Source organism: Triturus cristatus, chromosome 10 (genome assembly GCF_964204655.1).
Source record: "Triturus cristatus chromosome 10, aTriCri1.1, whole genome shotgun sequence".
NCBI lineage: Eukaryota > Metazoa > Chordata > Amphibia > Caudata > Salamandridae > Triturus > Triturus cristatus.
Window position 1 is genome coordinate 571,666,734 of NC_140593.1, and position 22,837 is coordinate 571,689,570.

A 22,837-nucleotide genomic window follows, 5' to 3' on the forward strand; every position below is an offset into this window, starting at 1 on the left:
ACGAGTTACAGGAGGCCGACGGCCTCGATCTCTCCTCTGACCCGGGATTTGCCTCTCCTCGCCCTACCATGGAGGAGGGCGCCTCGTACACGATGGTGCTTCGTCGGGCCGCTGAGGTCCTCCACCTTCATCTCGCTACGGTGGACCTGAAGACTAATCTCACTGAGGTGCTCCAGACGGCGTCCACTTCGTCGGAGCTCCTGCTGCCATTTAATGACTCCCTCACAGACGTCTTGCTGGGTACTTGGTCATGGTCAGCCACAGGGGCCCGGTGGATAAGAATGTTGCCAGGCGTCATTGTTCTGCGCAGGGTGACCCTGCCTTTCTGACCACTCGTCCTACGCCAAAGATCCTGGTCATCCAAGCTTCGACGTCCCTTCTTGTCGTTCGGCTGACGTGACGCGGGACTCAGAGCATCGTCGCTCAAAGGCTCAGTCTCTGGTGCGTGTTTCTGGGACGACTCCGCGCCCCCCATCCTTTCCAGGAGCCGGAGCGTCCCCTGCCCAACGTAAGTAATTCTATGAGGCCTTAAACCTCTTATTTGGGCAGCCCGACACCGCGGGTGTGCCTTCGGGCCCCGTGGATCCTGGCATGGATCTGTATCGACGCCGGTTGGTCTTACTCGACTTTCCCCAGCGCCAATCCCAAAGACGACTCCCCTGACGTCGACCGTGCCCCCAGCCGGCCTAATCGTCATCCCCTAGTTGGACCCGGAGCCGGGCGGACGTCGGACACAACTCCGGAGGGTACTTTTGTTCCCCCTGTTCATCCCTGATGTTCCCTACCGGCCAGAGGGTGGTGATGAGGACTGGGAAGGGTCGCTGGACCATTGCACTGACCAGCTAGAACAACCAGACTGGCGCGAGGACCTGGGTGATTCCAGTGGTCTGGACACCTCTCCAGACACTTGTTTACTTTCTTTCCCTACCGTGGCTATGGAGGAGGGAGTGTCCTATGCTGGTGAGAAGTGCGCCCGAGATCTTGGGCGTTGAGCTCCCTCCCTCGCGGGCAGTCAGGACTAACCTCCTGACAAAGGTGCTTCAGCCTGCGGCGTCCTCTTCTGAAACCTTATTGCCATTCATTGAGGCCCTAACTGATGTCCTCCTGGGTACTTGGTCCAAGCCCAGCCCAGGGGCTCCTTTGGAGAGGACAATTACGTTCTTGACCCAACATCCTTTCCCTGAGAGCTTGGTGGTCCAAGCCTCGTCTTCTAAAGGCACATTAATTACCTTCTGCCCCCTCCAGATGGGGAATCCAAGAAGCTGGACCATCTTTGGAAGCGTATGTTCTTTTCCTCCAGCTTGGCACTGCGGCGAATACCGTGTGCCTCTTGGGCTGCTACTCCCATACCATCTGGGATACTGTTGCGCAGGTGCTGCCTCAGTGCCCGGAAGAGGCCCGGGCCGTTCTCTCCCAGGCAATGGCGGATGGGAGAGAAGTAGCGCAATTCGCTATTAGATGTGGACTAGATACCACCGACTCACTGGGCAGAACAATTGCCCTTCTGGTAGCCCTTAGGCGCTATGCCTGGTTGAGGGTATCTGGCTTTTTGGGGGATGTCCCGGCAACTTTGATGGGCGTGCCCTTTGATGACCTTTGTCTTTTTGGTGACAAAGCAGACTTGGTGCTGGAACGCTTTAAAGATTCTAGAGCTACGGCCAGATCTCTGGTCCTCACTGCACCTTCTTTCCCACTCAAGTCTGCTTTTTGTCCCTTTCATGGCTACGGAAGGGGCACCCAACCACGTCTGGCCCAGTCTAGCCGCCGGTTCATGCAAGCTGCCCATCCTCTGCGTAGCCGCGGGCGTGGATCCCAACGACCTTGCGGATCTGGGAGCCAGCGGGCGGGCTAGTCCAGCCACCCCCGCCCGCTGCAGCCTCCAAACCATCCTAGTCTGACATTTTAGGCCCATGAACGGCCAGTTGGAGGCAGGATTCGCCATCACCTCTTCCACTGGCAATCCATCACATCGGACAGGTGGATTTTGCAAATCATTCGTAGGGGCTACTCCCCTTCCCTTCAGGACTACTCCTCCCTCCATGGCACCGTCTTACAAACGCATATAGGAGGATCATTTGGCCCTTCTCCGGCAGGAAGTCTAAGCTCTCTTGGCCAAGGGAGCTAAAGAGGATCCCTGCGCCAGCAGTAAGTCGTGGTTGCTATTCCCGCTACTTTCTGGTGCCCAAGAAGAACAAATGCCTGTGTCCTATTCTAGACCTCAGGGTCCTCAACCGCTTCCTACGGAAGGAAGTTCAAGATGCTCGTGTTGGCTAAGGTCCTGTTTGCCCATGACCCCATAGACTAAATGGTGGCGTAGGACTTGCAGGGCGCGTATTTATATATTTCTGTCTTGCCAGCCCACAGACCCATCTACGGTTCAAGTGGCCAAGAGCACTTAGTTCACCATGCTCCCCTTTGACTTTACCAGTGCCGCTCAGCTGTTCGCAAAGGTGGTGGTGGTCACAGCTCATCTGCACATATCAGGGTTTCAGTCCTCCCCTATTATGAAGACTGGATATTGAAGGCTGGTTCGCCCCAGGCTGTCGTCTCCCACCTCCAGACTACAGCGGACCTCCTGCACTTGCTGGAGTTCACTATAAACGTGCCTAAGTCACACCTGACTCCCTCTCAGACGCTCCTTTTCATTGGAGCTGTTCTGGACACAGTGCAGTTTCGGCGTATCCTCCCGAGCAGCGAGTCCAGGATACTTGGGTTATGATACCGATGTTTCAGCCTCTATCCCGGATTTCGGTGAGAATGACCATGAGGTTGCTTGGACTAATAGTCGCCTGCTTCCCGCTAGTGGATCATGCCAGATGGCGTATGCGGGCTCTGCAGTGGGCCCTGATGTTCCAGTGGGCTCAGCATCAGGGGAATCCTTCTGACTACGTTCAGATCTCAGAAGGAACTGCACAACAATTATAGTGGTGGATAACGAACCAAGCTTGGGTCTGCGGCAGATCACTCTTCCTTCCCCAACCAGATCTAACGGTGGCGACAGATGCGTCACTCCTGGGATTGGACAGCCATCTGGGAGCGGCAGAGATCAGAGGCGTCTGGTCTCCGGCAGAGTCCGGGCTCCAAATCAACATGCTGGAGCTCCGGGCGATCCGACTGGCACTGAAGACATTCCTTCCCTTTGTCAAAGGGAAAGTGGTGCAGGTTTTCACAGACAACACCACCTCCATGTGGTACTGCAACAAACATTGAGGGTTGGGGTTGTGGACCCTTTTCACGAGGCTCTTAGCCTCTGGACTTGGCTGGAACATCAGGGTGGTTCAACACCTGGCTTGTTCTCTGAATATCTGGGCGGATGTACTCCGCCGTCGGTGCTTGTTCGATCACGAATGGCATCTTCGCTCTGAGGTAGTGCAAGGTCTCTTTAAGCGGTGGGGAGAGCCTTGGTTAGATCTGTTCACCACGGAACAGAACTTACAATGGCAGCAGTATTGCAGGTTGGAGTTTCCAATGTGGCACTCGCTCGGCGATCTCTTCGGTGCGAGTGGAACTGCAGCCTCCTGTACGCCTTTCCGCCTGTTCCACGTCTGCCCTGAGTGCTGAAGAAGATTAAGCGCTACCAAGCTCAAGTTTTTCTTGTGGCTCCAGACTTGGCACGAAGAGTCCGGTACTCTGAGCTTCTGAGCATGGCCATCGATCCCTTGATCAGACTGCCCCTTCGGGAGGATTTTCTGTTGCAGCGGCAGGGAATGGTTCTCCACCCAAACCTGTCCAGTCTCCACCTCCTTCGTGGAGATTGAGCGACAACAGTTGACGGCTTTCGACTTTCTTCCCAAAGTCTGGAATGTCATCTTGGCAGCCAGGTGTCCCTCCACTAAATCGGTATATGCCTATTGATGGAACAAGTTTGTGGCATGGTGCACAGCAAAGGCTGTGGATTCCCTTTCTGCCCCTCTTTCAGAGGTCTTTTTGTATATACTTTCTTTGGCCCATCAGGGCTCTGTTCTGGGCACTCTCAAAGGTTATCTTGCAGTTCTCTCAGATTTTCTTGAGCTGCCAGATCAGCCATCCTTGTTCAAGTTTCCTATTATCCTCCTCAGATTTTTGGGGTCCAGCTCCAGCATCTCCTGTGGGTCCTCTTGAGGTGGTCTTCGACTCCAGTAGGCTCCCCTGATTGCTCTGGGCCTACTCCGACTCCCCTGCTTGTGGCGAGTCTCCTGAACCTGGCTGGTCTTCACTCTGCACCTTTTTGGCTTGCCACGTTGTTTGCGGTTGTCAAGGCTTGTTGGTACTCCCGACAGACACCGACCCATCGGCTCAAGTCATCCGGCATGGGATTGCTCATGAACAGCTCCTGGTATTTCACAACGTCGCCTGGTCTACGCAGCTGCAGCTCCAAGTTTATCGTCCACTCTCCTGCCTCTCCTGACATGGGTGGGCATTTGTCTTCCGTGCCTCGTGGTCACTCCTGAGTGGCATAGCATCTGTCCCCTCTGCTTGCAGGTACTTCTCAACTTGAATCCACCTTTGGGTTCCGCTGGACATTTTCACCTTCGCCAGCAGCATCTTCCTGCCCTCCATTGGGTTCGACAATGATTCCTGATGCCACTTCACACCTATGCACCTATGGCTTACGTGGTGTAGGTATCCTGGTTCCTAAGGTATCCATGGGTGGGGTGGCTCTCCAACCTTCTGTCTTCCACAGGGTTTTTTCAGTGTCCCCACTGGGAAGGGTCCATCTTCTTTAAAATTGCAACCGCAATTTACCCATTCATTTGAATTGAGCACTCGGTCGTGTTTCGACTGCACACCGCCTCTGTGGGATTCCTTGGGTCCCCAGCACGTCCTGTCTTCAAGGTATAGTCTTAACTCCAGTCGTGGTTCGCATCCCACTGTTTTAATATATGGTTTGGTCTCCCCCTGGTGACCACTGTGCACTCTTGCTTCTTATCTGTTTTTATTGCAAAGTATAATGTGCTTTGTGTCAGATCTGCGGGTTGGAGATATTGTTGTGTTAGTGAGCGTCTTATAGTAAATACATATTTTTATATATACACTGTATGAGTCTTTTTCACTTAACCTACACCAATAAGTTTAGGATCTGGTCAAACAAGCCGATTTACTCTCCTTCTGGACCTAGCCTGAAGGCTGCTCTCCACAGCTACCATTTAGAGCGCTTTCTAAGGTTGTCGAAGACCACTAAAATCACCATAAAGGTTGTCTGGATTAGTGCAGGGTGCCACACTTAAACAAGAGTACCATATAGTAAGCCAGCCTCCTACAGTTGTACTTCGCATAAAGATTTGCTATGCTTTAGCAAAGAAGGATCCTCCAGTGGGGTTGCATGCTCATTCCACTAGGGCGATGGCTGCAACCAGTGCATTGGCAATCGGAGTCCCACCCCTTGATATCTACCAGGCTGCGACATGGGTAGCTCTGCACACGTTCACCAGACATTACTTCCTGGGGTACATAGACAGAATACTGAGTTGTGAATATCAAAGTGGCATAATATCGTTGCCCAGAATATCGACTTGAAGGTAAGAAATATAGTTGTCTGTAATCGAAGTCAGTAATATCGTTTGTAAAAATATAGTTAATAGTATCGGTGTTTAAATTGGTGTTCTGTATTTTAGTATGTATGTTAAGCCGTATGTGAACTTATTTTTTGTACAAGTATCGCTGTTTTTTTAATGTATGTGTGAAATTTTTAGAAGTGATTAATTTTGTTAATTAAATTTTGCGCATTTTAATTCTGTAGCGGGTTGTGGGTTTATAGGGGAAATAGGGTGGGAAGTAATTTAATTCTAATAAAGTAATTAACAATTTTTATTTTAGTCTAATTCTTTATTTTATTTGGTGATCAATTTTTAATTAATAGATAACTGTTAATTGTGTTATTTTTTTAGAAGTGGGTTGTAGGTTTATAGGGGAATAGGTTGGAAGTAATTTAATTTGAATTAAAATATTAATTTTTATTTATTCGTTTTTATTTTATATTTCAATTTTATAGTTTGTGTTTATTCATTTATTAATTATTTGTTAATTATAATTGGCAAGTATGTTAATTGTGTCAATTATGCAGGAGTTTGTGCATTTTAAAATAATTAACTAATAACTAATTTATTTTAAAATATTATAAACATATAATTAACTATAATATATATATATATATATATATATATATATATATATATATATATATATATATATATATATACATACACCTATAACAAAATATAATAAACATTGTATTATAAAATAAAATCCTAAAATATTTATACATTTTTAAACTTACATTTTGCACTCCATTGTGTGCAAGAGTAGGAAAATTGTTGAATAGCGTAAGGGTAAACATTAACTATTCCCACTGCAATTACTGCAAAAGTAGGTTAAGTGACGGATAGCGTAGAGGTAAAAATTACTATTCCCACTCCAGTGAGTGCAACAGTAGAGGAAGTGTTGGATAGCACGAGTGTAAAAATCACTATTCCCACTCCAGAGAGTACATCAGTAGGGAAAGAGTTGGATAGCGGACGGGTAAAAATGACCATTCCCACTCAAGTGAGTGCAACAGTAGGGAAAGTGTTGGATAGTGAAGGGGAAAAAAATCACTATTCCCACTCCAGAGAGTGCAACAGTAGGAAAAGTGTTGAATAGCAGAGGGTTAAAATTAATATTTCCCAAAAATTAAAAGAAAAAAGAAACAAAATACCAATTACAATACAAAAATTGTTAACACAAATAAAAAACATAAAAATATAAAGGATTACAAAAGACAGAAAGAATAATGTTAAAGTACTCAAAATTAACTGCAAACAATCTATAAAAGTTTTAAAAAACCTTTTACAATAAATAAATTGATTTTTAAATAAATTACTTCACACCATACTCCCCTATAAGTAAATATACATTTATATATTACATCTTTTATATGTACGTTTACATTTTAAAAAAAAATTAGTTTTATTATAATGTTTTTAAATATATATTATATCTAAGTAATTTGTTTGTTAGTGAATTTTACAATATAATTGATTTAACATTATTTTTTATAAATTTAGAAAAACGATATTTTGGTCATCGATATGTTTTACATCTTTTTTTTTTCAATATTTGTCATTTACATTTTTAAAGATAGGATGTCGATAGTTTGACTATCGATATTTTTACATCGCTATTTGTGTATGTAGATATTTTTGTATTCGATATTATGTCAGTGATTCACTTCCTGGATAGCCAAGACCGAAGGGGTGCTATTTTGCTCATTCAGTCCTTCAGGGTTTTCTTGTCTGAACTTTGTTCAGAGACCCTCCTCCAGGGATGGGATTGCTGGAGAATCTATTCTAAGGTAAGGAGTCTCCTACTGTCTATTTCAGATGAACAAGTTACTTAACCTTTGATAACGATATATCTGTAAGAGACATGTTAGTTGTAGATTCCTTACCGCCCCACCCATCCTCCCAGCTCTGCGAATTGATTTCTGGGGATAGGGACTCCCATACAGTACCCTAGTTGTGACGCACCAGTGTTCAGTGTCTTGCATGGCTCTGTGCCATTTGCGTGGAAAGTCATGTCAGAACTGACAGCGTGCAGGGCAGCTTCTAAGTAAGCACCACGATCTTATCCCGATGACCACGACACCGACAACGGACGCTGTGTAGACTGACGCCCCCTACCGACACGCAGGTGTACTTCTAAAGAGAAATCTCTGGATCCAGAATGACGCCTGGGAGAAATTCTAAGGTGAGGAATCTACAATGAACATATGTCTCTAACAGATACATATTTACCAAAGGTAAGTAAGTTGTTCTTTAACCCCTTCAGCGCGGCGCGGATTGCTGCGCTGTTCTGAAGGGTTTGTGCGCGGGCGGAGCCGTAACTGAGCGGTTCCGTCATCCGCACAGCGCAACCGATGCGCATGACGGAACCGCTCCGTCATGCGCATCGAAGGGGTTAAACCTACCTACCATACTATAGTTTTCTATCTGATAGAGGTGGGTAATGAAATGAGGGTGCTATTAGCTCTTTGGATTTTATAGAGCAACTGACCCGGTTGACTAAACTTGTTTTGACAAGGCAAGAATAAGCACATACTTCGGTTTCAACTCTTGGTAAATGCAATTACAATGGTTAATGATTGAAAATGGACTCTTGGAAGACATTGGATGATGCGCATTTAGGTTCATTTGGGATGACACTTCCTACATTGGCCCCCATTGATGTCAGTGTTTGCATGACACTTTGTAGAGTCTATCTTGCCGTACATGTGTGACACTTTTGTCTTCCCTTTTCTCTTCGCTAGCTGCCTTTGTTATAGTTGCTGAGCCTGTTACTTTACTTTGGTGTTTCTTTGGTGTAGCCTCTACTTTGATGCGCTTCTCATCCATGTCTCTCCTCCTTTTGCTACTGTATCACGTCTGGCATCTGTATAACCTGGTTTCGTTTTAACAAACTTAAAATAAAACAATGAAATTAGTGAATCCTCAATTGAATTTACAAGTAACTTTATAATGGGTTTCTATTAAACATGTGAAATGATATCCATGAACTATTTCAAAATGTCTCCGTTATGATGACTTCTGGTTGCATTTCCCTCATGGGATCCCATTGTCCTAGTGGCCAGGGCATAGGATTGCACAAACCAGAACATACAGACCTTGGGTGTAGCTCTCTTAGACTATTATTTTCCATAGATAGCCAGGAGTCAATCAATCATTCAATCAGGGTTCTTGTATAGCGCGGCTAATCACCTGTGAGGGTCTAATGTCGCTTGAAGGGGGAGCTGCAATTCAGTCGAAGAGCCAGGTCTTCAGGTCCCTACTAAAATGGAGGCAGTGTCGGGAATTTCCTGGAAGGCAGGGAGTTCCAGGTCGTCACAGCGAGGTAGAAGGATTTTCCTCTAGCCAAGGCCTTGCTGAGCCATCTGATAGTGGCCATGGCCAGTTGGGCGGTCAGAGATGTCTGTTGGGTGTGTAGAAGTAATGGCAGTGGTTGAGGTATTTGGGTCCGGTGTTGTGGAGGGCTTCGTAGGAGTGTGTGAGTAGCTTGAAGGTGATTATTTTGTTGATCAGGAGTCGTTGCCGGTCTCTTAGGTGATCGGAGATGTAAATGCAGCAGATGTCCCAGATAAGCCTGGCGGAGGCATTCTGAATGCGCTGCAATTTCTTTTTGAGTTTTTGGGAGGTGCTGGTGTACTGTGTTGCCATAGGCAAGCTTGCTGTTGACGAGCACCTGGGTGACCGTTCTCCTGGTCTCTTTGGGGATCCATTTGAAGATCTTCCTCAGCAGCTACAGCGTGTGAAAGCATGAGGACAATGCAGTGTTGATTTGGCGGTTTATTGAGAGCATGGAGTTGAGGATGATCCGAGGTTCCGTGTGTGGTCGCGGGGACAGGGGGGGGTTCAGAGTGCTGCAGGCCACCAGGAGTCGTCCCATCGGGATGGAGTGGAGCCCAGGATGAGGACTTCGGTTTTGTCTGAGTTGACATCCAGGCGGCTACTGCCTTCATCCTGTCATGGAAGTTACTCTTAGCAGTTGTTGGTTCTTCGGTGAGGGTGAGAATTAGCTGGGTGTCGTCGGCCTAGGAGATGATGTTGAGACCTTGGTTTCTGACCACGGCTGTAAGCGGGGCTATGTAGATGTTGAAGAGGGTGGGTTCAGAGAGGAGCCCTGGGGAACTCTGCAGTTGTTTCAGACCCCCTCCCAAATCCCTCCCCCGAATCTGCACAGCTGGTCCCCACTCACCTCAGACGACACCATAAAGACCATGAAAAGCTTTCACTCCGGAGCACCTTCGGACCCTTGCCCGCACTGCATGTTCCACAGAGCTGCCCCTGCCATAGCAACCGAGCTATGCCGAACCATCAACTGCTCCCTCGAGACAGCCACTTCAGACCCATCTCCCTGTTCCCCTTCCCATCCAAAGTCCTTGAAAAAGCCATCAAAGCCCATCTTGCTGACTTTATCGAAACCAACCACGTCCTGGACATCTCTCAATCCGGATTTAGAAGCAATCATAGCACCGAGACCACAGTCGTCGCTGTGAGAAGTTGGCCTGGTATATGCTGCTCACTAATTCTAGTGATCACCTTGTACCATGCCAAACAGCCCTTATGGTGGTGGTTGAAGTCAACCTTGATAGACCAGCTATCCTAGTGGTAGCGTGGACAGTGCAGTCTGCAGGCTAAACTCTTGAGGGCATGTGAAGCCAGCTGTTTTACCATATGTAACCTCCTTGAATACCAAATGAAAGGACACCACACAGATATATATTCAAAATATATATGTATTTATTTACTTAAAAGTATCCCTTATACTCTTTATGAGCACAGAAGCACATTCGTTAAAACAAGGCAGTGTTTAAATATACAAAAGTTGCACAATTATGGATGGGCCAGGTGGCCATCTAAACCATATACTAAAATAGTGGTATAAGAACCACAAATAGAAAGGAAGGAAGGCCTAGGGCCTTGGGAATCGCTGGGACGACAAGGAGCTAACTGTAGTTAGTGACCAGGAGGCCCACAGGATGCGTGTGCAGTGTGAAAAGTTACACGCGTGCACCTATTGATTTCAATGGGTTCGTAAAAGTCACAAAGTTAAAGGAAAAGGAGTCTTCCGGATGGACCAGAACCTAACAACTTTAAACCTAGACACTAGAGATGTTTCTCTACCCAGGAGCACCGGAGTGCCAGCGTTACCTCACCCACAGGAAGCGGGTGCATAGGGGTCAAAGTGCGTCGGGTTTCGTCGTGCAGGTCTATGGAGCCTGAGGATGAAGATGCTGCAGGCAGCCAGGCAGGAAGAGTTCGGGTGGATCCAAGGGTGGATCTGAAGTGTAGACGACCTGTAAGCAGAGGGGACAGTGTTCAAAGTCACTAGCCAGTGACCGACGTGGAACCAGGAAGGAACCAGGCGATGTCGGGTGCCAACATGTGAAGAAGGGAAGCTTGTCTCCGCAGCCACGTGGAAGTGAGGGGATCGACGACGACCAGGAGTCACTCACGAGCTGTCCCACGAAGGCTCTAGCTGATGGCGGTGTCGGCTTCTTGATCGGAGCAAACATGCCTTGGCTAATGCAAGCCACGCAGGAATCGATGTAAGCTTGGTGCTCTAACCAGCAAGGTCAGAGGGGCTGCTCCTGTTTACAGGAGCAAGGGCCAGTCTGGAGCAACCAGACCAGCGGTGGTGTTTGTAGATTTCGTCGCCAAGATGGCCACTAGCCAACGGGCCAGTAACCAGGATGACCCGTCGAGTGGCAAAAAGCAAAAGGGCCCCACGCAGATCTCGTGGATGCTGGAGGGCTGATCTTTGGTGCAAATGCTGCTCGGTGTTGGGGCTTCTCAGGGCCCAAAGCACAGCGGTGAGGATGCCTCAGGTGCTGTGCAGTCAGCTTGTCGTGGACGTTTCAAGATGGCCGGTCCCACGTCTCTCGGTTCCTCCATGGGTCTCTTCTTTGCAGGGACTGTGGATCTGCCTCAGATGTCTGGGAGTCTGGGTCTTGTCGGGCTCTGGGCTCGGTCTCCGGCGGGAGGCGGCGGCAAAGCAGTCGCTGAGTTGCTGGATGGTGCCTGTATTCACAGGGTGGTCACTCCTTGGCCACAAGGGAGATTCTCTTCAATCTTCTGTGCAGCAGAACGCCGAAGTCCAGTAGTTCTTATTATTTAAGTCGAGTTTCAGATTGATGATCTGAAGTCTTGGGACACAGCTCCTACTCTTATTCCAAATCTAGGGGCCGGATTAACTGCTAGGTCCCTCCTCTGGGTGGGGACCAGGAAGGGGGGTGGCTACACCCCCTTTCCTTTGTCCAGTTTCGCACCAGGACTGGGGCTGGAGAGCCCCAGCTCCGGTTTGAACTGGCATATGCACAGGGACACCGTGTGTGCCCCAGGCATGTCTCAATCTATTCAGCCCTCCCTAACCCACTACACAAAATCCTGTCTGGGGTGGTGAAAGCACCTCCCCTGACAGGAAACCCTTTGTCCCCACCTCCCAAGCTGGAAGGACTCCCAGCAGCAGGAGGCTAGACTTGTGTCTGTGGTGGCAGCATCCATTTTGTGATGCTGAGGCTCTGTTTAACTTTACCCGGGTTTCAGGTCAGGTACATGTCGTGTCCCTCTAGAAGGGTGGAATGCTACCCCCATCGCCAGAACTGGCGAGGGGGTAGTATTCCAAATCGTATGACACCTTACTCGACATGTTTTGATAAAGCCAAACCAGAGTTTGCATTTGACCGCGAGGTCCATAATGCACTTAAGAGTATATGGAATGGCAATATCATGGAAACGGCTAAAGGACGTTGTTCCGAAAGCTGCAGACAGGCTCAGCTCATGCCAGAGCACCATCTCACATGAAACCAAGCACTCTGCCTCCAGGATTGTTAAGGCCTACCATAGGAGTGACTGATAGGTTACCATGTGTACATATATGTTAGATATAGATATACTATATCTAAGTAAGAGGTGATTACACCAACTTACCCCAGCTGAGTGATTAGCCAGTTGTGTCAAATAGTGAGGCCAGGCCAGGGGTGGCACAATACATGTTGCAGCCCCTGGTAGGCCTTGGATACACCTATGCCCTGGGTACCTGGGGTACTCTGTTACAGGGTCCAATAAGGTGAACCAGTTCCAATTGGTAATGCACCTAGTGTGCATTGGCAATAATTTAGGGAGAGAGCAGCAGGGCTGTGGGTCTGATTAGCAGGCCCACAGCCACACTAAGTCATAAAACCATTGAAGCAAAAGCAAAAATTTGGGGTGACCATAGGATAGCAGACCCTACTCTCCTACAGTCGCCACCACCTACGACATCCGCTCCCTCCTTGACCAAGGCAAAACAGAGGCCCTCGTCCTACTGGACTGTTTGGCTGCGGCCGACACAGTCTCCCACTTCACCCTACACATGACTCCACTGCACTGGTATCCAAGTTAAGGCACTCAACTGGATCTGTTTCTTCCTCACCGGAAGAACACCAAGGTTTAGACTCCCACGTACCTCTCGAAAAACCAACCAAGATCAGCTGCGTAGTATCTCAGGGCTCCTCCCTCATCCCCACCCTCTTCAACGTCTACATGGCCCACCTCGCTGCCATCGTCTGGAACCACAGGCTCAACATCTTCTACGCCAACGACACCCAGCTGGTTCTCTCCCTCACCGAAGAACCCACTGTCACCTGGAACAAATTCCATTAAGGAACGAAAGCCGTCGCCATAAGGATGAAGAACAGCTGCCTGAAGCTCAACTCTTCCAAGAGAGAAATCCTCATCCTGGGAGCCTCCCACTCCGCTTGGAACGACTCCTGGGTGTGGTTAGTTTCGGTGAATTCTGTGGGTTGGGCGTTGATGGTCTTCTTAATGACTTTGGCTTGGAAGGGGAGCAGAGAGATGTGTCTGTAGTTCTTGAGGTCCATCGGTTCGGCAGAGGGTTTCTTCAGCAGGGGCTTGAACTTTGCGAGTTTAAAGACTTCAGGGAGGGTGGCGGATTCAATGGAGCAGTTGTTGGTGCAGCAGAGTTCGGGGCGATGGTGGTGCCGACTCGGTTGAAAATGTTGTGGGGACAAGGGTCTGAGGGGGCTCCAGGTTGGAGGGTTTTAATGATCCTTAGGGTGTCTGTGGTGAGGGTGATCCAGTTGAGCAGGATCAGCTGAGTTGTAGAGCATTTGAGTGCGATGGTTGCGGTTGGGTCCTGGATTGCGAAGCTGTTTTAGATATCTATGATGTTGCGGTGGAAGAAGGTGGGGAGGCTGTCAAGCGTTCTTGGGAAGGGGGATGTCTATGGTATATCTGCATTTCATGTCAAATATTTAATTATGCTTAACACCAAACACTTCGTATTTAGGCCACGCTATCAATACATGCCCTCACAACTATTCACAACATTGCTTTGTAAGTTTGAACACAATATCTTTCTCCGCTTTATTCCACTACATGTCACCACATCTCCAAATGGAGTGATAAAGCTCCTCTCTGGCAATCGCACACAATGCCAAAACATTTGTTACGTGGCCAAACTACAAACCAAACGCTACCTATGGAATGTCAGGCTATTATTTCAACAAAAACACTTGGGCGCTTTGTCAGGGTTGATTGCAGCTACAATACATAACTGCCTCTCTACTTACATTTCCAGATTCGTCTGCTAGGAGGTTCCGTGTTCTACTAATTAATTTACATTCATTCATGGACGTTTGAGTTATGAAATGTATGACGATGTTTTTCCTTTCTTTGTTTTATGCAGGTGACTGCTTATCTTAACTGGCTGGTACGCATGTCTTCTGAGTTGGAAACTAATATTGTTGCAGTTGAAAGAGTCAAAGAATATTCAGAAATGGAAAAGGAGGTATGAGGAAATATGGCTGTGTGCTTGCTTTTAATAAAATATTGATGTGCATATTAAGATATCGTGCATTGTTGAGTTAAAGTGCATGATTAGTTTCTGTACAGACCCGTTTCAAAAGGTCTTTATTTTAAAATCTGTGTAAATGCTTGGTCTTGTGGACTTGCATAATATTAGAATTTCTAATTTCCAAGAGCTGGAACTCCATATGTTTCCAACTGTGACAGTTGACCCTAGCACACAATCGAATTGAAAGAAGATGCATTGACATTAACACACAGTTATGGTCTAGTCCAAAATTTATGTGTGAATCTTTAAAAAAAGAACGTTAGATTGGTAAAAGAAAGAACCATGAAAGTGATTGAATCCTCACTTTGATTGGTGCCAGTTCTCCTCACCACCAAGGATAGTGGTGATTTGAGAATGAACATCCACCTGAATGCTGACATCTGGGTTGAATGCCACCCTTCCCCTATAGCACCCTGATAAGTATTCTGAAAAGCTCAGCACTTTTTCAAGTGATTGATTTATAATCTGTATACCACCACATAGGTCTACACCCAGCTTCCCATCATTTTCTTATGCGTCTTCAAGTGCCTAACGTTTCTGCCTCCTGCCTTGGGGCCCGCTGATTTTCAAAGTAAGATATGATGTTTACAGGGAAACCTCATGCTCTATATTTTCCCAGTTACTTATTGGTATTTGGAAAAGATGTGGAGGATCGTGATGGAAGTTTTAAAAATGTTTTAGAAAGATTAAAAAGAAATGTATGAACGATAAAGTGAAATGTCAGATAAGATTTGGATAAGTACCTATGGCATGTTTTATCTAGGGATGGGATAAAGACCATCTTAGTGGAAGTGGTAAATATGCTTTGAAATCAACAAACAATGTGGAACGTAAGTTATTCTTTGGGTTATCAGAGTATTATTCAAAAGTTATAAAGGACCTAACCATGATTGAGGCAGCTGTTAATAAAATATGTTGTAATGTCAACATCTAAGGAGTGTCAGAAACAGTTGTGAAGGTAAATTATTAAATTTGTTAATGCTAAGCCATAGGTAATTTCGATGTAAAAGAAATTAACATTGGATGCTGCCAACAAAGGCTGAGAACCGCCCTCAAGCAGATTGTGGATGCTAATGAGAGAAATGTGTTTGCTTCTAGAGTTATCTGATGTGCTGAGAGAAGTTATTCTGTTAAGAGGAAGGAGTTGGATGTATCTGATTGGTGAAGCATTACACAATTTATTTGGAGGGACAGTACTCTTGATAAAGCATAAGTTACTTACTTGTGTAACGATATATCTGTAAGACACATTAATTGGCGATAGATTCCTTACCTTAGAATATCCCCAGGCGTCCGACTGGATCCTGAAAGTTTTCGTCAGCAGTACCCCCGCGCGTCGGTAGGCGTCGTCGGTAGGCTCCGCTGACGCCGCCGAGAGGACGTCGTCGGAGCTACTTAGATGCGCCTACACGCGCTGACGTTAGTTCTTTCTTTTTCCGCGCCAGCAAGCGCAGATCAGGAGAGAGCGATACCCCCAGTCAATTTTTGACTGAGTTTTTCAAGGCCTTTTTGGCTCTATTTTTTGAGTCAATCGACTCCTGGTGCCGTAGGGATGCCCGGCTTTAAGTTCTGCGAGGACTGTCATCGCATGATTTCTGTGACGGACCCGCACCGCATTTGTCTTTAATGCCTGGTGCGCGACCATGACCCCAAGTTGTGCCCCGACTGGCGGGCCATGGCGCCAAAACTTTGCAGGAGTGTTCCCGAAAGTTGCTTGAAGTCCTGCAGTCTTCTCCGCGCCACTCAAGGTCCCGGTACCGTGGGAGTTCAAGGGACCGGTCGCAGAGCCACCACCATCGTTCGTCTGGATCGAAGTCTTCACACTCTGGGTCAGGTAAGACGAAGCATCACAAGAAGTCGAAGAAGTGCCATCACCCTCAGACATCCCTCACCCGTCGAGAGTGCGGGTGGTGCCTCCCCCGCGGCTCCGGCAGAGCCTATGCAGTCGGCCTTCCTGCCCTATGTCCAGCCTCCATATTTTCGGCCTGTTCATCAGCCTTCGGAGGAAGGGGAGGACTGGGAGGGGTCTGAGGACCCTCTCTCGGCACAATGTGAGTTTGACCCGGACTGGGCAGAGGAGCTGGGGGATGCCAGTGGTCTTGATACCTCTCCTGACTGTGGCATGCTAACTCCTCCTACCGTGGCTACGGAGGAGGGTGCAAGCTACGCAGTGGTGTTGCGTAGGGCGACCGGGGCCCTCCACCTCGAGCTCCATACTGTGGCCGTCAAGACTAACCTGACAGAAATTCTTCAGCCGGCGGCTACCTCTGTGGAGCCACTGCTGCCCTTTAATGATGCACTTTCAGACGTTCTTTTGGGCACCTGGTCCAGGCCCAACACAGGGGCTCCTGTGGATAGGAACGTGGCCCGACGCCATCTCCCGGCCGACCCCCTTTTCCTTTCCCAACACCCCCCCCCTGGAGAGCTTGGTTGTCCAAGCCTCTGCGTCCCAGAGCGCATTCCCTACCGCACCACCGGAATCCAAGAAACTGGAACAGTTCAGTAAGAAGATTTTTTCTTCTGCCAGTTCAGGGCTGCGGGCTGTGAACACCGCATGCCTCTTGGGCCGTTACTCCCCCTCTGTGGGATACGGTAGCACGTGTGCTGCCTCAATGTCTGGAGGAGGCCCGGACAGTGCTCTCTCAAGCTATTGCTGAAGGGAGAGATGCAGCAAAGTGCACAATTCGATTTGGCCTGGACACCGCCGACATGCTGGGCAGGGCGATTTCCACAACAGTGGCGCTCTGTCGCCACGCCTGGCTGAGGACTACTGGTTTCTCTGGGGATGGTCAGAACACTCTGATGGGCATGCCCTTTTGATGGCATTCGCCTTTTTGGCAACAAAGCAAATAGTGCGTTGGAGCACTTTTTGGACCTGCGGGCAAGTCCCTGGGCCTTTCCGCCATGCGCCCTCTTCTGCCTTCTGCTTTTTGCTCCTTTCGTGGCCATGGAAGGGGTGCCTGACACATTCGTTTCAGAGCCCCCGGCCTGCGCAGCAACATTCCAGCGTGGACGTGTGACTAGCCGAGGTGGGTCAGGCGGCCAGCGGGTGGCAGTCCTCCTCCACCCTGGCCACCACTGCCACCCAACCTTCCTAGTCGGTTTTCTCAGGCCCATCAAACGCCAGTGGGCGGCAGGATTTGCCATCAACCCCTCCCACTGGCGCACCATCACTTCGGACAGGCGGGTTTTACAAATAGTCCGAAGGGGCTACTCCCTCCCCTTCGAGACTACCCCTCCAGCCATGCCACCCCAGTACCACTATATGTCAGGGGATTGCTTGGCGCTTGTTCAACAGGAAGGTGCGGCCCTCTTGGCCAAGGAGGCCTTTGAGCGCGTTCCTGCACCAGAAGTAGGACGTGGTTGTTACTCCCACTACTTTCTAGTGCCCCAGAAGGACAAGGGCCTGCGTCCTACCTTGGACCTCAGGGACGTCAATCGCTTCCTCGGAAGGAGAAGTTCAAGATGTTAACTCTGGCTCAGGTTTTGTCTGCTCTAGACCCTGGATGATAGCATTGGACCTGCAGGATGCATATTTCCATATCCCCGTTCTGCTGGCCCACCGGCGTTACTTGCGGTTTACGGTCGGCCACGAGCACTTTCAGTTTACCGTGCTCCCGTTTGACCTTACCAGCGCCCCTCGGGTGTTCACGAAAGTGATGGCGGTGGTCGCAGCTCATCTGTGAAGGTCAGGGGTTCCAGTCTTCCCCTATCTCGACGACTGACTGTTGAAGGCGGTCTCACCCCAGGCAGTCATCTCTCACCTCCAGACTTCGGCGGGCCTCCTGCACTCGCTGGGGTTTACTATCTCATGCTGAAGTCACACCTGATTTCCTCTCAGACTCTTCTTTTCATCAGAGCGGTTCTGGACACTACGCAGTTTCGGGCTTATCCTCCTGAGCAGCGAATCCGGGATATTCGGGCTATGATTCTGATCTTTCCGCCTCTATCCCAGGTTTCGGTCACAATGACCCTGAGGCTTCTGGGCCTCATGGCCTCCTGCATCCTGCTGGTAGATAATGCCTGTTGGCATATGTGGGCTCTGCAGTGGGACCCGGAGTTACAGTGGGCACAGCATCAGGGGAATCTGTCCGATTGCATTCAGATCTCGGAGGGCACTGCACGACAATTGCAGTGGTGGCTAACGAACCAGGATTGGGTCAACGGCAGAACCCTCTCCCTTCCTCAACCGGAGTTCACAGTGGTGACGGATGCACCACTTCTGGGGTGGGGTGGCCACATGGGAGAGGCGGAGATCAGAGGCCTTTGGTCTCCGGCGGAGTCCGGGCACCACATCAACCTTCTGAAGCTCCAGGCGATCCGTCTTGCTCTAAAAGCATTCCTTCTCTCTGTCCAGGGAAGTGGAGTACAGGTGTTCACGGACAACACTACTGCAAAGTGGCACTGCAACAAACCGAGCGGGTGGGGTCGTGGACCCTATGTCAAGAGGCTCTCCGTCTCTGGACATGGCTGGAACATCAGGGCATATCCCTGGTGGTTCAACACCTGGCAGGTACACTGAACGCCAGGGCAGACCAACACTGCCGCAGGTGCATGATGGATCACGAATGGTGTCTTCACTCTGAGGTGGTGCAAGATCTTTCAGCAGTGGAGAGAGCTTTGGTTAGATCTATTCGCCACCAAAGAGAACGCGCAGTGTCAGCAATTCTGCTTGTTTGAATTTCCAAGGCGGCACTCACTAGGCGACGCTTTTCGCCGCTAGTGGAGTTGCGGTCTTTGTAGGAAGGTGGATATCTGACTATGGTTACCCCCAACTTTTTGCCTAGTGTCTAGCTGGTTTTTCGACTTAGTTGGCCTGAGATCCTGCCATTCAGGGTCTCAGGCTGTCTGCTCTCTCTTTAAAATGGACTCCATGTACCCTAGGTACATAACCAATTGGTAAGGATCACCTTATTGGACCCTGTACAGTGTACCCTAGGTACCCAGGGCATAGGTGTACCCTAGGCCTCCCAGGGGCTGCAGCATGTATTATGCCACCCCTGGTCTGGCCTTCCAATCAGACACAACTGGCTGATCACTCAGCTGGGGCAAGGTCGTGTAATCACCCCTTGCTTAGATATAGTATACCTATATCTACCTTTAAAATAGACACATGTGTACCTATCAGCCACTCCTATGGCAGGCCTTAACAATCCTGGAGGCAGAGTGCTTGGTAACATGTGAGATGGTGCTCTAGCATGAGCTGAGCCTGTCTGCAGCTGTCGGAACCATGTCCTTATAGCTGTTCTAGGATATAGCCTACCATATACTCTTAAAGTACCTTATAATCTTAAACGGTTATGGTAACTATGGTTTGGCTTTATCAAAACATGTCGTGTAAGGTGTCTAACACTTTGGAATAATACCCCCATACCATTTCTGGTGATGAGGATATTATTCCTCCCTTCTAGAGGGAGAGACATGTTAAAATCCTACTTTGCTGTTTAACTCTAACCAAAGCCTCAGCATCACAAAATGGATGCTGCTGCCACAGACACAAGTCTGACCTCCTGCTGCTGGGAGTGATCCCGGCAAGGGAGGCTTGGACAATAGGTTTCCTGCTTGGGGAGGTGCTAGCACCTCCCCAGACAGACTTTAGTGTATTGGGGCAGGGAGGGCTGAAAGGAATGAGACATGCCTGGGGCACACAAGGTGTCCCATGCATAGTCCAGTTCAAACCGGTGCTGGGGCACTCCAGCCCCAGTCCTGGCGCGAAACTGGACAAAGGGAAGGGGGTGTAACCACCCCCCTCCCAGGTCCCGCCCATAAGGCGTGACCTAGCAGGTAACCCAGCCCCCCAGATTTGGATAAGAGTGGTAGCTGGGCCCCAGGAGATTAGATTATCCTGAACCTGCAACTTGAACAGAAACTCTGGACCTTCGACGAAAGAAGAAGACCGAAGAATCTCCCTTGTGGCCAAGGAGTGGCTACCCTGTGCAAACAGGCACCATCAAGAGACTACCCTTTGCTTTGCTGAAGTTCTACGAGGGACCGACTGCAGAGCCCGACCAGAGCCTTGACTTCCAGACTTCTCCGACCCTGATCCACATCCACAGCCGAGCTGAGATCCGTGGAGGCGACGAGAGACGTGGGACCGGCTACCTGGGAAAAGTGGCGAGTATCTTCCAGCGCAGCTTCTGAGGTACCCTCGAAGTTGTGCACCGGGGATTGAGAAGCCCCAACCACCATCTGCACCGAAGATCAGCCCCGAAGATCAGCCCCCCACACTCCCCGAGTCCTGCGTTGGGTCCCTTCTGCATTTTCCTGCTTGCCGCGTCTGTCCGGTTGCTTGCCCGCTGGCTAGTGGCCTTTGAGACGACGCACCCTGAAATCTTCATCGCTGGTTTGGCTCCTCCAGACTGGCTCCCGCTTCTCTGCAAAAGAGAAGCACCCCAGACCTTCCTGGTCTGCACCAGAAGCAAGTCCTCCGTTCTTCGTGGGTTCCGCTTGCCAAGGCTTGGTGAGTCCTAGTCCAACTTTGACGCCGCCGATAGCAAGAGCCTTCGTGGGACAGCTCGCCTCCTGGTCCTGGTCGTCCTCAACGTTCCCTGGTCCTCGTGGCTGCAGCGACAAGCTTCACCTTCACCTGCAATCTTCACGACATCGCCTGGTTCCTTCCTGGTTCCACGTGTTCACTGGCTAGTGACCTTGACTCTGTCCCTTCTGCTTGCAGGTCTCCTCTCTTCTTGATCCCAGCCTTGGGATCCACCGGACACTCTTCACTGACTGCCTGTCAGCAACTTTCCTTCAGGCATCCATAGGAGTCCACGACGAAACCCGACGCAAGTTCACACCTATGCACCCGCAGCCCGTGGGCTAGGTAACTTGGGTACTTCGGTGCTCACAAGGGTATTGACTTTCCTAGGGTCTAGTTTCTGAGTCTCGACTTCCTAGCTATACCAGAAGTGTCCTAAAACTGCTTATTTCTAACTGCTAGTGATTCTATTGACTTTTACGCATTACGCGTGAGTGTTTCCACTCTGCACCTGAATCCCGTGGGCCTCCCACTTCCTAACTGTTGCTAGTGTAGCCCCAGCGATTCCCTAGGCCTAGGCCTATCCTATTTCCGTGACAGTGGTCCTTATACCACTTACTTAGTATATGGTTTGCGTGGCCCCTAGGGCCTAACTGTATTACTTACCTGTGTGACTTAATGTATGCTTGAATAAGACTGTGTTGTACTTACCTCTAATCTCATAAAGAGTGCTGAGGGTTTGACTAGAATAAATACACTATTTTATATATATATATCTGTTGTGGTGTCCTTTCATTTGGTATTCAAGGGATGATATATGGTATCACAGCTGGCTTCACATGCCATTCAGAGTTTAGCCTAAGACTGCTCTTGTCCATGCTACCACTAGGATAGCTGGTCTATAAGGTTGACTTTACAACCAATCACCATAAGGGTTGTTTGGACTGATACAAGGTGTACACTAGAACTAGTGACATCATACATCAGGCCAACTTCTCAGTCTTCTATTCGCCTTTCAGCCTATACCACTTCTGCCCAGAGTGCTGAAGATGATCAAGCATGACTGGGCCCCAGTCATTCTTAAATTGTTATTTTATTTATTTTAAACTTCAAATAATCACATATAGTGGTATGCATACATTTCAATCTGATTATAGCAGTTACTTAGAGCATAACAGTGCACTGTGACTGTCAATCGTTACAATTGAGTGCCCATCCTTTCTCAACATTTCCATCTCCACAGTTGGGGAGACACATAATTCCCCTCTATGCGTATTCCATCCGCTCCATGTTTTTTATCCCATTTCTTAGGACAGCCCCTAGATTTATGCACTTCTTTTTCTACGATCATACATTTGTCCATTTCCGCTGCCCAAACCTTAATTGATGGTCTTTCCGCTGCCCCCCATTTCATTGCAATTGCTCTTTTAACTAAAGTGTAACCCAGGGTGGCTTGTTGCTGTTCCACTGCTGTTAGATCGGTGGCCTCACAAATGTTAAGAAGCCCCATTGGTGGTGTTAGTTATTTGTTTCCCTAATTCGTCCTGCATTTGTGGACAGTCCCATATAATGTGAAAGAAGGTTGTCTGTTGGTGACATCCGCGCAAACAGAGCGTGTCTTGTCTTGTGCCTATTTTGGTAAGGTATCCCCAGTATGGTATGTTCTATGTAGGATTTTTAATTGGCTCAGTCAAACTATGAGTTATGGCTGCTTCCCTTGGGGACATCAGTGCAGTTTGCCAGTCCTTATCTTAAATGCGTCCGATATCAGCTTGCCAGTTATCTCGGAGAGTTCGAAAGGGATCTGTTGGGTTGTTGCACAATTTGCGATATGTTAGTGATATGGCTTTGTCTGGGATGTGCTCAGAAAGCAACCGTTCTTCCAAGGGGGATGACTCTGGCACATTTTTTATGTCTAGAAGTTCCACCATGAGTGCATGGCGGATCTGTAGATAGTGGATAATCTCCCCTTGCGCCAATTCATATTTCTCTTGT

The 22,837-nt window shown here is 48.8% G+C and overlaps 1 protein-coding gene across 3 annotated transcripts in view; it reads left to right on the forward strand.

The window, feature by feature from the left end:
• ABCC1 (ATP binding cassette subfamily C member 1 (ABCC1 blood group)) overlaps positions 1-22,837 on the forward strand; it is a 1,390,768-nt gene that overhangs the window by 1,117,634 nt on the left and 250,297 nt on the right. For all 3 annotated transcript variants that reach the window (XM_085632083.1, XM_085632084.1, XM_085632085.1), the window contains one exon: positions 14,200-14,301. In XM_085632083.1, coding sequence (XP_085488209.1) covers positions 14,200-14,301 — 102 coding nt within the window. The remainder of the gene's footprint in view (positions 1-14,199; positions 14,302-22,837) is intronic.